Consider the following 15,474-nt stretch of genomic DNA (forward strand, 5'->3'; position numbering starts at 1 on the left):
TCACAAAGAGGCAAAGGAAACCTATTATATCTGAGAGAAAGAATGGAGGGGGGTGAACATAGTATGTATCTTATTCTCATCAGAATTGGCTTAAAGAGAAAAATATTAGACATATTCGATTTATGGTAAAACTTCTCCCACCTCATTGAAGAGTGGGAGGGGAAAAGTGAAAAGGGAACGAGTAAGCTAAGCAGAAGGGAATACAGAAATTGTGAGGAAAGAGGGTAAGATGGGGAGGAACTCTAACGTGGGGGGGGGGGAGGGATACTAAAAAGGGAGGGCTTTGAGAAGCAAGTGGTGCTCACAAGTTTAATACTGGGGAGGGGAGTAAGGAGGAAGGGAAGGAGAAAAGCATAAGTAGGGGTTAACCAGATGGCAAGTAATACAGAATTACTAATTTTAACCATAAATATGAATGGGGTAAACTCCCCCATAAAGAGGAAGTGATTAGCAGACTGGATTAAAAGCCAGAATCCTACAATATGTTGTTTACAGTAAACATACTTGAAGAAGGGCAAAACATATAGAGTAAAGGTAAAAGGTTGGAGCAGAATCTACTATGCTTCAGGTGAAGTCAAAAAAGCAAGGGTAGCCATCCTGATCTCAGATTAAGCAAAAGCAAAAATTGATCTAATTAAAAGAGATAAGGAAGGACACTATATCTTGCTAAAGGGTAGCATAGATAATGAAGCAATATCAATATTAAACATATATGCACCAAGTGGTATAGCATCTAAATTCTTAAAAGAGAAATTAAGAAAGCTGCAAGAAGAAATAGAAGCAAAACTATAATAGTGGGAGATCTCAACCTTGCACTCTCAGAATTAGATAAATCAAACCACGAAATAAATAAGAAAGAAGTCAAAGAGGTAAATAGAATACAAGAAAAGTTAGATATGATAGCTCTCTGGAGAAAACTAAATGGAGACAGAAAGGAGTACACTTTCTTTTCAGCAGTTCATGGAACCTATACAAAAATTGACCATATATTAGGACATAAAAACCTCAAATTCAAATGCAGTAAGACAGAAATAGTAAATGCATCCTTTTCAGATCACAATGCAATGAAAATTACATTCAATAAAAATCCAGAAGAAAATAGACCAAAAAATAATTGGAAACTAAATAATCTCATATTAAAAAATGATTGGTGGGCCCACACTTAACACCGTATACCAAGATAAGATCAAAATGGGTCCATGATTCAGGCATAAAGAATGAGATTATAAATAAATTAGAGGAACATAGGATAGTTTATCTCTCAGATTTATAGAGGAGGAAGAAATTTGTGACCAGAGATGAACTAGAGACCATTATTGATCACAAAATAGAAAATTTTGATTACATCAAATTACAAAGCCTTTGTACAAACAAAACTAATGCAAACAAGATTTGAAGGGAAGCAACAAACTGGGAAAACATCTTCACAGTTAAAGGTTCTGGTAAAGGCCTCATTTCCAAAATATATAGAGAATTGACTCTAATTTATAAGAAATCAAGCCATTCTCCAATTGATAAATAGTCAAAGGATATGAACAGACAATTTTCAGATGATGAAATTGAAACTATTTCCACTCCTATGAAAGAGTGTTCCAAATCACTATTGATCAGAGAAATGCAAATTAAGACAACTCTGAGATACCACTACATACCTGTCAGATTGGCTAAGATGACAGGAAAAAATAATGATGAATGTTGGAGGGGATGCGGGAAAACTGGGACACTGATGCATTGTTGGTAGAGTTGTGAATGAATCCAACCATTCTGGAGAGCAATCTGGAATTATGTGCAAAAAGTTATCAAACTGTGTATACCCTTTGATCCAGCAGTGCTATTATTGGGCTTATACCCTAAAAAGATACTAAAGAAGGGAAAGGGACCTGTACGTGCCAAAATATTTGTGGCAGCCCTGTTTGTAGTGGCTAGAAACTGGAAAATGAATGGATGCCCATCATTTGGAGAATGGTTGGGTAAATTGTGGTATATGAATGTTATGGAATATTATTGTTCTGTAAGAAATGACCAGCAGGATGAATACAGAGAGGCTTGGAGATACTTACATGAACTGATGTTAAATGAAATGAGCAGAACCAGGAGATCATTACATACTTCAACAATGATACTGTATGAGAATGTATTCTGATGGAAGTGGATTTCTTTGACAAAAAGTTCTAACTCAGTTTCAATTGATCAATGTTGGACAGAAGCAACTACACTCAAAGAAAGAACACTGGGAAAGGAATATAAACTGTTTGCATTTTTGTTTTTCTTTCCGGGTTATTTCTACCATCTGTGCCATATTTAACCTGTATAGGACTGCTTGCCATCTGATTGAGGGAATGGAGGAAGGGAGGGGAAAAGTTGGAACAGAAGTGAGTGCAAGGGATAATGTTGTAAAAAATTATCCTGGCATGGGTTCTGTCAATAAAAAGTTATTTAATATATAAAAAAAAAATCTTTTACTTTCTGGAATTTTTATTGGGCTTGTATCCAGACTGAATTTTCCTCTGAAATCTTGCTTATACATGTTTTGAAATCATTGTCTTCACCATCACCAGAATAGTCCTTTACAGTCAGGTTCATATTCTGCTCATTTATCTAGGCTATTTCTTGAGTTTTTAACTTTAAATTAATATTGGGCTCTATTCACCTCTAGCTGGGATATCTGGCCTTTTGCTGCTTTTCACTGCTCAGTGCAGGGAAGGGAAGGGTGTTAAAAGTTTTCAGTACTTCTAAAGTAGTATCCTCTGGAGAAAGACTATTCACTAACCTCCTGGTCTAAGCTGTTCAAATTGGGTCTGTTAGGTATAGCTGAGTTGCAGAAAACTGTTGATGAACTGATTATTAGCCTACTAGGAGGTTTTGCAGATTCAGAGCAACCCAACTCCCTTTTGATCTTGATCTGTTCTGATTATTCCACTGTGATTTATATGTGGGGCTAAAGACTAGAGTTGAACTTCCTGCACTTAGAGCCTCGGACAAACAACTACAACAACAAGTTTATAGTGTCTTTTGGTTTCTATTCTAGTGAAAACATCAATATTGATATGATTCAATGCCTCCAGCTGTATTTTGTAATTATAATATCTGAAAAAAAAAAGGTCTTTTTTCTTTTTCAGATTAGCATCTGTCTAACATTGAATAAGCCAGGAAAAAGATCATATTTCACAGTCCTCTCAACAACTTCCACAACTGTTTTTTATCCCCAAAAACCTACAGAAACACAACTTATATACAATCCAATTTTTACACAGCCAATAATAATTATATAAATGTCACTTTCTGTGTCTTAGACTACAGAGTCCATTTTTGTGATAGGCTCTGTGTAGAGGGCTACAGATAGTGGGGGAACTTTGGGTAAGGTATATTTGAAGCAAGGATACTTATAGCAGGGTGTTTACTCAGGATGACTGATGAGATAATGGTTCTCTAGTTCACATATACTTAGTGTGACATAATGATGTAATCACTCCAGTTGGCATATATTTAGTTTGATATGGTAATGTAATGGTTCTACAAGTGGCACATGCTCAGTGTGCTATAGTCATGTAATTGTACTAAGGTATTTAAGGGCTAAGAGGACTTGAAATAGAGAGACTCCATCCTTGAACATCCTCATAGTGGTTTTCCTGCCTTTATCACTTCTCCACCTAAGACGAAGGCCCATCCAGAGATCTCCAGAAAGCTAGTCTGGACTTTACATCTCTGCATCAAATGTAATACTATGGGAAATCATAAATGACTTCTGTTTGCCACTCCTCTTTCACTGATCTTGCCCCTCTCCCTCAACCTCCACCATTTTTTTCTCCTTAATGACAACCTTTAAATAATGTGACATTCATCAGTTTGATCAAACTTTACATAAAATGAAGCCGCTCTAGCACCAGACCTCATGGCATTTCTTATTAGTTTAATTCCATTAGAATTTAAAAACTATCATAGTTGCCTTCTGTACTATAGTAAAAGGCTAAAATCTTCTATAGTTTATTAGGACCATGAGACTATGCTCAGTCTTTGCTCCCTATTTATGACCATTACTTTAAATACTTAGATTAGATCAACCATATCTGAGAATTTGGGCAAACCTTTATATCAGTTTCAGAAGCTGGAATTAATTATTTTGAGCTTTCTAATGAGGAACTAAGGTTGTGATCTGCTTGCTAGGAGATGGCAAGTAGACAGTACCTGCTGTAGGCTGAAAGTTCTTCTGAGGGCCAGAGCTTGATGGGGTCCGAGAAGAACCGTTGGGCCGCTCCCATGTAGTCTCTAATCAAAGAGAACAGCATTGTGAGTGTCAAAGGACAGAATGAGAGATAGCAAATACAAGAAGGAAGAAGCCCAAATAGAGAGATGTTTTGAGGCTTAACAGGGATATATCATTTTGGAAGGGGGGGGGTCCAGAAAACCAAGGGGCATGGAAAGATTCTATCCACTTTTCTCTCCCTCATGTTCATAGAGTCAGAGGATAGGGAAAGACCTACCTATTTGAAGGCCAGAAGACTAGAATTCATTTGCAATATTGTGAAAGAGAAGGAGGTATTTATTATAGGCTTGAGATTTCCAAACTCAGTCTGGAAGGAAGGAAAGAAGGAAGGAAGGAAGGAAGGAAGGAAGGAAGGAAGGAAGGAAGGAAAAAAGGAAGCTCCTCCAGCCCAGTACTCTTCAATCCAATGAGATTAGCCTCTATTGCTTTTCTCAAACAAGAAACCTGATTCCAAGCATTTGCTGTGCCTGGAATGCACTCTCTCTTCACCTTTCACAAGAAAGCTTTCCTGATCTTCTTTTAATACAAATACTTTCCCTCTTGATTATTTCATATGTATTCTGCATCAGTCAATAAACATTTGTATGTAACTTGTTTTTGTCAGGATAAGATACCAGACACTGAGGCCCTTTCTGGAACCGAACTGCCAAGCATTCAAACTACCATAGAGAGTACAACTCCATTGGGCTGGCCACATTTTAAAAATGCCAAACATAAGCTTGTCAAAAAGACTGCTTTATGGAGATCTCAAACAGGGCAAACACTCACGTGATAGTCAGAAAAACCAATATAAGCATAACTCTCAAAGTCTCTCATGAACTTTAGAATTCTTGCATGGTATAGGAGACACTGGCACAGGACCACCTAGCATGTCAAGCCCTTAGCAGATAAGATACTGTGCTCTATGAGCAAAACAGAATTGAAGTAGGTCAAAGTTAGAGAATCTACTCCAAATGTTCATATGGACTATTTGTGCTCAATCTATGGTAGAGGATTCCAAGCTCATATTGGTCTAATCAGCCATAGATGGACACATTGTAACTTGATTCTAACAGTGCTATTATTTTGTTCCTCTTCAAGAACAAAGGACTACAAACAGTTGCTTGTATGTTGTCTCATATTAGACTGTGAGCTTTTTGAGTAGGGACTGTCTTTTGTCTTTTTTTGTATTCCCAGAGCACAGTGACTAGAACATAGTAGTTACTTAATGAATGACTAAGCATATTTAAGATGATAACATACTTGGAGATCTACTGATTTAAACCTTAGAGACCTAAAATCTTAGAATCATGGAATGTCAGTAAATAACTTAATTCACCTCTCTCATTTTACAAATAGGAGACTGTTAGATGTGGAATGTTTTGTCTAAAGTCAAAAGTGGCAAAGCTAGAACTGAAAAACTTGCTCCTTTGATCTGCTAAGTCTCTTTTTACTATACTCCACTAACTTTCTCTACTTTTAGATCCCCATCTACTGCTCTCTATCTTCTGCCCTCTCCTCTCCCTTCTGACTCCTTGAATTTTAGTCACTTCCATCTACTGTGAGAAGCTGCTTCTATCTAAGCACTACTCATCTCTGCTCAAACTTCAGTTGAAGATATAATGAAGAATATATATATGAACTAGACAGTACAGGAGGTACAATATTTTGAATCCTAAAAGCCTGAGATCTAAAGATTCTGATATTTCCTAGCTATGTGACTCTTTTACACAAGTAACTTAACTTTCAACCTCAGTCACCTCATCTTTTAAAATGGAGATCATATTAGTACCTACCTCTAGGAAATGCTGTGAGGATTAAAAAATAGCATAATTTTAAGAACTTTGTCAAAGTACTATGAATGCTAATAATATTAAAATGGAAATCAAGAGTTGTGTCACTAATAACTATTATCCTACTTCAAAACTTCTAAGAAGAAGGATCTAGTGCAATAGAAGGACTCTAAATTCCTCATTTCTTATCTGGTCACAACTATACCACAATGATATAAAACAAGGCTCTATCATAAATTGAGGACTAGAATTAATCCTAATAGTCTAAAAATGTCCTTGAATGCAACTTTAATTTTGAAGTTAGGAGAGCAACATATCTGGCTTATATCACCGGCAAAGAGGCCAGTTATATATCTTCTACTTGACCATACCACCCACACAATAGGAACTGAGGTTAATATTAAGGCAGAAATGTGTTTTTGCCTTGGTAATACTAGAGTGGGTGAGAATAGATGCTGAAGTCAGCAGCATCTAGAGTAGCATTTGAATCCTTGGTCATTCTAGATATTGGTGAAGGCTCAATTCATGAAGTTAATTTCTTGGCCTGTAACCCTCCAGAAGAACAGGTTAAATTGCCAAATAGTAGTCCCTCCCATTCCCTTCCTCTCATCCCCACACCCAGTTTACATGGAAACATCTTTTTCTGGAATGACAACTTCAATTCACTTTTTGGCTCCATCTACTGAAAGCAAGAGAGCCAAGCACACCCTAAAAAGGAGAGCTTTGCATAGCCATGAGATCAGAGACTATTACTGAGACTTTCATCATTGCAGCCCAGAAACTCAATGTTTTTCCTTTGATGGCTCCATAATTTCCCCAGGTCCTTTCCAGGACTAGAAAGGGAGGAGGGAAGAAACACATCTGGATTATATTCCTAGCTGCAAAAAATCCCTTAAGTAGCAACAGTATTTATAGAGAAACCTCTGAAGGTTAAGGACCTATCCAAAGTAGTTCATTAGAATTTCAGAGAAAGGGACAAAGCAATGAAATCTTACTCTAGAGCTGGTATCCCAGGAAAATTGCAGGATAAGAACTGTTTATCTTGACATATTCATCCGAGAATGAAGATAACGTCCCCTTCTCTTTTTCTTTGTCCTTTTCAGTTCAGCTATATACACCTTTCAGCCTATCCAGTATCTGAGTGAGTTGGTTTGTCTTTCTCCAACCATTCTGCTGTTCTACCTCCCTTGGTATTTCTCACACTCTGTAATATGTCTAGGCTGGTATTTCAAGCTCTCCTTCACATAGACCTATCAGTCCTATCAGATGCACAGTCCCTGCCTTTCTCCATTCTGTTACAGAAATCGTTAACTCACCCAACAGGTTGTCCCACCCCCTTCTTGGCCAAACTCCAATGGATATAGTTGGTCTGTGCTCTATGAAAGGAGGCCAGGTTCCAGACAAATTGCTAGAATGTAAATGTCCTTTCTCACAGAATCCGTAAGTAGTTGTGAAATATAACTACTTATTTATCTTCATATATACTGTTTCAGCTGTTTCTTTCACTTCAGAATGGAAGTTCAAAGTAAGAGCCTTTAACAAGAGGATTAAAGGCTTAATCAACAGCACTTCCTGCTCTTCTCTCTCCACACTCCACAAAGCAATTTATAAGAATTTTACACTATTATACCAGTAATTTTCTAATCTCTATTTCTAGCCTTCAGTCTCCTCCAGGCTAGACTGGGTTCTCCTGCCACATGACATCTCCTCTTAGATAGATGATCTCTCTAAAAATTACATGTGGCAAATATGTGTCTTTAGCTTCCATGAATCCCTGATGCCTAATTTTAAAATAATGCCATCTTCATCAGTCCTGCCTTGAATCTCTAGGTTTCTATTCAAGGAGAGAGGAACAGCACTAGAAAAACTATTGTGAGTTTACTTATCTTCATTTCATGTGTTAAAGCCAAGCTTAGACCTTCTTTCTAAGCTAAACTAAGCTTATTTTAGCCTAGCCCAGCCCATAAGACACTATCCATTTCTTTAATTCTCCCCATTTACATTTTTTCTAATTATTTTGTGTTCCCCATTAGGCAACAAATGATATAATGACACAGTCAATATCTTCTCTCCGACATTGTATATAATGTTAAGAATATTGAAGGCAGGTAGATGGCTCAACAGATATTGGGCCTCCACTGGGCCTAGAGTCAGGAAGATCTGAGTTCAAAGGCAGATTCAGACACTTAGTAGTTATGTTACTCTGGGAAGTCATTTAATCTCTATCTGCCTTAATCCATTAGAGAAGGAACTGACAAAATCAGGGAGATTCATCTTTCTGAGTTCAAATTTAGCCTCAAATACTTGCTAGATACTAGACCCTGGACAATTAGCATGTCATCCTATTTCCCTCAGTTTCTTCACCTGTAAAATGAGCTGAAGAAGGAAATGGCAAACTTCTCTAGTATCTTTGCTAAGAACATCCCCAACGAGGTCATGAAGAGTTGGATATGACCAAGAATGACTAAACAACAGCAATACAAATTTGACAAGGTTTTTGAAAGGTTCAAAGAGGATTATATGAGAAAATTTCTTTGTAAACTATAAAGCTTTATATATAAATGTGATTTATTATTCTGCACAAAAATACAACTCAGGAGCCTCATCACAGAACAAAGATGTCTCTTGGTGATACCCATCATGTACAGATTTGGGAAGATCCCACAGAACTCAAGACTAAATCCAGAGAGGACCAGCTTAGAGAAGCAGAACTTGAACGTAGATCTTCTGAGTCTAGGACCAGACCTCCAAACACAGCTACAACCATTATTATTGTTGCTGCTATTACTGCTACTACTATTGCTGCCATCACCATTACTATTGCCTTGCTACTACTACTACTCCGACTACTACTACTACTGTTGTAGTAGTAAAACATTTATATCACATTTATATCCTTCATAGGTAACAAATAAATATTGAGTACATGGAATAAATACTGAATATTGAATGAAATAGGTAACAAATAACTATGAGTACACTGAATAAATATTGAATATTGAATGAAATAAGATATTAATGAAACTTTGATAATTCATGTGGGACCTAATCTAGAGCTGAAGTTTCCTGGATACAAATATAAACAAACCACAATGCTGTATTCTGGGGCACAAGTGAAAGTAAAAGGGCTATCCTTTCCTGGAAAGACTTGGGCTGCCATGCTATTCTTACCTCTCCTCATTTGTAAATAAAAATTTTATATATGAAGAAAAAATGCCTAATTCTTGCCTAAAGTTATATAAGTAATAAGTAGTGGGTTAAAACCAGGTTCTATGACTTCAAATCTGATAATTTTGACTCCTAAAACACTGCCAACATAAGGAAACAGGAAATAATCTTTTCCTACAATAACTGCCAATACCATAAAATGCCTAAATAATAATAATAATTTATTCTAGGTAATACGGCTTTCTATCTCCAACCTATTCTGAGATGCTAGCCTTAAAATAATTAATTAATTGCATTTTTAGAGCAGCTTTGATAGAATAGAAGTAAATCCCATTATCACAGAGCCTGATAAAATTTAATTACTTTGAACTTGATAAAGCAAGGAGAAAATCAATAATTAGCATTTTCAGAAAATAAGTAATGATGGATATCTTATGATACCTCCAGCTTTGATGTAAATTAACTTGGTGGACCCTAAGTACTATGAATTTGAATCTAAATCTTGCCAGAATATCTATTATTTATTTATTTTCACTTTGCTTTCCTTCTACACATGCAAAAAAATCATGATAAATTATATGATGTTTTATAGTTTACCACATGCCTTTATATAACTTATGTGATGCTTTATAGTTTACCACATTTAGATACCTTATCCCACTTTAACTGCTTATTCTTTGTACGACTTAAGTAACTCAAATTTGGCAGGCCTCCAATTTCTTTGTACAATAGGGGATAAAGATTGGGAACTGGACTATATGACCTCTGAGGGCTGTTCCAGTTTTAAATTTATGATCTCATGATCTCCTTTAATCTACAAAATCCTGTGAGATGGGTAAGGGAAATATCTCAATCTACAGATAATAAGGATTGATTTGCTAAAGTAAAAGAACTTTAATACCAAGATACTAAGAGGAATATAAAGATATTAGCTCACATTTACTGATTATTTTGAATTATTCAAAGCACTTTTTAAGAAAAAAACAACAAATAAACTTGTGTTAGATTAACTTATATATATAGTAAATATAAATAAGTATACTAGTAAGACAAGTAATATTACCTTCATTTTATAGATAAGGAAACAAGAATCTCAAATAACTAAAATGATGTGCTCAAGGAAATATTAGGCAGCAGATAAACAGAATCCCTTAGTTTAGTGATGTAGATTTCTAGAAGTGAAAATTTGTGGGAAAATTTGGTTTTCTTGAGTATAAGTCCTGTCTCTGACATATACTAACTATATGATTCATGGGCAAGACATAATTTCTCAATGTCATGACAAATTCTCTAAGACTGTAAGTTCTACAGACAAGAGAAACAAACCTTTCTCCAATAACTGAAAGAATTTGAACAAGTGACTATGCCTGAGTTTCTTAATCTGACCTATAGTCATATGATTATTACAAATAATCATTAGATTATAAAAGTAGTCAGATAAGAACTTAGCTACATGAAACTCAATGATCTGGTACAAAATAAGTATTTACTTGATAAATAAAAATATTATAAAATATCTTTTTTTGTTGTTTGTTTGTTTTTGTTTTTTAGAAAATAGTTGTTTCATCGATATGTCTCATTTTAACTTTTTAAAATTATGGGTCATCAAATTGGGCTAGTGGTTTAAAAAAACACAAAATGCATAAAATTATAACAAATATGAGCTAGTATTGTTATTGTTATTCAGAACTATCATCATCATAATAAGATTCATTAAGGTACAGGTCATTTCAGTGTTTCTGAGCTATGAGTACTTCGATTAGTTAATAAATAAGAAATAGATTTCCATTATTTTGCTCAGTGTATAAAAGGGCTTAAGGTGAGGGTTAGCCCCCTCTGGCATTTACTTGGAATTGCTTATGAAAGGCAGGGCTTTGCCATATTCAGGTAACACAAAATGGAGACATGCCGAGTTTTTCTATCATGTTGATTGGAGATGTTACATAGCTGGAACAGAGAGTGCCAAATGTATTCCATGTTACTTTTTTTTTTTTCCATGTTATCTAGAGAGAATGAAGGCCACATACATTTGTGTCATAGACACCATGAACAAACTGGCTAGGTGACCTGTGGTGTTGAAAACTGAATTAGACGGTGTTTTTTTTTTTTTTTTTTTTTTTTTTTTGAGGGGGGTTGTTTTGTTTTGTTTCAGTTCTAGGTGCAGGTAGTAAAGTATGCATAAGAAAAGGAAAGGAGCCATCTGTGTTAGCCTCCAAGGTTCCCATGGCTCCTTTCCTTTTCTTGTCAATTAGCCAGAGCAGGCAAGCTTTGGGAGAAGGCAAGGACTCTGGCTTGGAATTGGATTAGACTTTACTACATAAAAATTGAGCTAAACTATGAACTGAATCATTTTCCCTTCCACAAAAATGAGTTGTTATTGGGGGTAAAGAGAGGATAGATTATGTTCCTAGGTGTTAAGGGGATACCTTAATCTTTGCTACTTATACCTTTGAATTAATTTTATTTCTTTTAGCTTCATAAAGTTAATTTAGCTGTTTTATGATCAAAATGGAACTGGATTGCAGGGGACCCTAAAATTGGAAACTGCCATTGGTGGGAGATGGATCTAATGGCAGAGTGTTGAGATAACTCTTCCCCCATCCTCGTTACCTCCAGGAAACATCCTTAAGGATAATGGAAAACATTGAGGTAGAGTGAAATGAAATATATCTGACTCCAGGAAAAAACAATGATGAATGTTGGAGGAAATGCGGGAAAACTGGGACACTGAGTTGTGAACGAATCCAATCATTCTGGAGAGCAATCTGGAATTATGTCCAAAAAGTTATCAAACTGTGCATACCCTTTGATCCAGCAGTGCTACTACTGGGCTTATACCCCAAAGAGATACTTAAAGAAGGGAAAGGGACTGTATGTGCCAAAATGTTTGTGGCAGCCCTGTTTGTAGTGGCTAGAAACTGGAAATTGAATGGATGCCCATCATTTGGAGAATGGTTGGGTAAATTGTGGTATATGAATGTTATGGAATATTATTGTTCTGTAAGAAATGACCAGCAGGATGAATACAGAGAGGCTTGGAGAGACTTTCATGAATTGATGCTAAGTGAAATGAGCAGAACCAGGAGATCATTATATACTTCAACAACTGATACTGTATGAGGATGTATTCTGATGGAAGTGGATTTCTTTGACAAAGAGCTCTAACTCTGTTTCAATTGATCATTGATGGACAGAAGCAGCTACACTCAAAGAAACTGGGAAATGAGTGTGAACTATTTGCATTTTTGTTTTTCTTCCCAGGTTATTTTTACCTTCTGAATCCAATTCTTCCTGTGCAACAAAAGAACTGTTCCATTCTGCAAACATATATTGTATCTAGGATATACTGTGACATAGTTAACATGTATAGGATTGCTTGCCATCTGGGGAAGGGGGTGGAGGGAGGAGAAAAGTTGGAACAGAAGTGAGTGCAAAGGATAATGTTATAAAAAATTACCCTGGCATGGGTTCTGCCAATAAAAAGTTATAATTATTAAAAAAAAAAAAAAAAGAAGAAGAAGAAAGAAATACATCTGACTCTCAGGAAATGAGGCCAGAGTAGATACTGTTGACAAGGCCTACTATGGTAGTATCACCTATTATGTGGCAGGCACTGTGCTAAATTCTGAGGATACAAAGAAAGACAAAGCAGTCATTGTAACCCAACAAACAGGAAAAAGGTTGTGGGGAAATGGGAGAAACAATATGCAAACAATGTACAAGGAAAAAGCTATATACAAAATCAGTTTGGACATACCAGCACAGGAAAGCACTAACATTAAAGAGGATCAGGAAAGACTTCTTGTAGAAGTTGGGACCTTATCCGAGTCTTAAAGAAAGCCAGGAAAGCCAAGATACAGAGATGAGGAAGGAGAATTTTAGAATTCTATAGGGATAGACAGTGAAAATACTAAAAAATATCAAGATTAAATATATTTGTAGGAAGAACAAGAAAATGAGTGTCATGATAAAAGACTATTGGAGGGAATGTGAAAAAAGATGGCTTAATTATTTTTCCAAAATAAATGACTACCTTGTAAATAATCGTACCTGATTTTTACAAATGGTCTTACGTATTTTCAGTTTTTCTTTTAACTATTTAATAGTTTCCTAACTATTTAGAAAGTCAATATTTGAAATGCCAATATTTTACTGGCAAGAAAGACAAAATTAGGTAAGAGGCAGAAAAATAGAAACCTTGGATAGAAGGAAAAAAAGTTTTTTCATGTGCATAGCAAATCAAATTTACACCAATTTTTTTGGGGGAAGCTATATTATAGTGTTATAAAAGCAGAGTGAGCAGAAGGTTGAGGACTAAAACAACAAGGAGCTTTAGCAAATCAATTGCTGGATTGTTTACTTACAAATCTGAGAAGAGATTCTGGGCAAGAAAGCTATTCTGGATCTCAAAGGACATTCAGAAAATGTGAAAATAGTAGCATTTGGAGGCATTTGGGATGAGGAGGAAAAATAATGAGCCTTGTATGATTGAAAGGGGAAAACAATAGAAGATCAGAAGCAGGTGGTTATTAAATATCTTCCAACAAATAGAAACATAAAGCAGGGAAAAGAGATTCACTCATGTGAACTTCATTCTAGTCCTGGTTTTGCCAATAAGCTGTCTGACTTTGGGCAAATAACTTCACTTTTCTGAACTTGTATTCTTGGCTGTAAAAATAGCCACTGGACTTGAATCTCTAGAGTGCCTTCTAGCTTGACATTTTATGATTCATTGATTCAAGCGCCTCATATTCTTGAGCCAATGTTGGCCATTTAAAAGAATGTTAAAGATTTTCCTTCCCTTGGATCATAATGAGTAAGGACCTTAGAGATCACATAGTCCTTCCCCTCCTCTACAGATAAGGAAACAGAAAAGAGAAGATATATCTCTTTCACAGCAAGTCTTCTTAACTTCAAATGAAATCCCTTTAATAATACTCTTTTCCATTTGTGTCCATTTTTATTTAAATGAAGATCTGGGTATCAACAGGACATGAATTATTGCTGATGGAAGATTTGGTGTATAAGTTTAAACAATGGGAGAGAACTGCACAATTTTTAAATGGTACCATATTTATTTGTTGGAGAAGGGAGATTATACATCTTAATTTTTTATATTACCTTCATTTCTGAATGTACCCCCCCTTACTAAGATCATTTCTTGTAATGGATATGAAAAAATTAAAATGGTTACATAATGCATGGATTGCTGCATGTGGCATATTATTATAATGGGTTATGAGGAAGACTTATATTACCTGCTCCCTTCCTGAGTGTCCCTACCTCAAAGTCCCTAAGAGTTCAGGAAAAGTTACAGAAAAATCCATTATCAGAATTTCTGCACCCCAAACTGTTTAAGATGAAGACTATGTAGTGTGCCTGAAAGATAAAGATATAAAAGAGATGACTTAAATAGAGTTCATTCTATGAAAGCAAAAAAGAAATAATGTAGGAATTAAAACTTTAATTGAGGAAAATAGATGCAAAGCCAAGCCACAAGAGGAGAAGGGGCACAGCAATCCACCTGCTTTTCCTTGTTGATGGCAGAGAAATTTGTGGGTTGATTTATGCATTTAAACCTCTATCCCATCTCACTTTCTATTCTAGCTACCTCTCCCAACTTAATGCCATTGTTCAAGATGACCCCAATGCACAGAAATCACTCCCTTCTAATCTTTACAGTAAATAGTTTCAGTGAAAGCTCTTCTCAAATATGAAGGCTTTCCTGGTGCCCCTTCACTGCTAGTGGTCTCTCAAATAATTTTTATATGTTTAATATTTTGTATGTATGCATTGCTTCTCTGATAGAATATAAGACCTTGAGGGCAGGGACCATTTAATTTTTCTCTTTGTTCAGTATCAAGAACAATGTCCAGCACAAATTCATCTTAATCAATACTTGCTGAGCAATTAATTAAAATCACTCCCATTTGTGGTGAGCTTTTTCTTCTCAAAACACAGTCAGGTGATAAACGTTCAGATCTTTTATTATCTCCAATATAGCCCGGTTAGCTTAGAGGCCTATCTCTCTGCTTGGTTCCAAGAGCTCCCTCCGAATGTCTCCAAATCCAAAGGTTTTATCCTTCAGCCTCTGCCTCTGCCTCTTCAGCCTCCAACCAGCACAAAGATGGAATGAATCTCTTGTCTCCTTCACTTGGGGGTTGGCTAGCTTTCTGGTGAGTCTTTCAGACCAGCTTGGTCTCAGTGGGGGGTGTGCAGGAGCCCAGCCACCTGCCACAGTGGTGTGAGATGAAGATGAATCTGGTTGTC

General features: G+C 36.0%; 1 protein-coding gene across 1 annotated transcript in view; it reads right to left on the reverse strand.

Moving 5' to 3' along the window:
- GAS7 (growth arrest specific 7) overlaps positions 1–15,474 on the reverse strand; it is a 269,235-nt gene that overhangs the window by 103,590 nt on the left and 150,171 nt on the right. Inside the window, exon 3 of the mRNA XM_051995544.1 lies at positions 4,186–4,266. Within this exon, the coding sequence (XP_051851504.1) occupies positions 4,186–4,266 (81 nt within the window). The remainder of the gene's footprint in view (positions 1–4,185; positions 4,267–15,474) is intronic.

Source organism: Antechinus flavipes, chromosome 4, assembly GCF_016432865.1.
Source record: "Antechinus flavipes isolate AdamAnt ecotype Samford, QLD, Australia chromosome 4, AdamAnt_v2, whole genome shotgun sequence".
Lineage (NCBI taxonomy): Eukaryota > Metazoa > Chordata > Mammalia > Dasyuromorphia > Dasyuridae > Antechinus > Antechinus flavipes.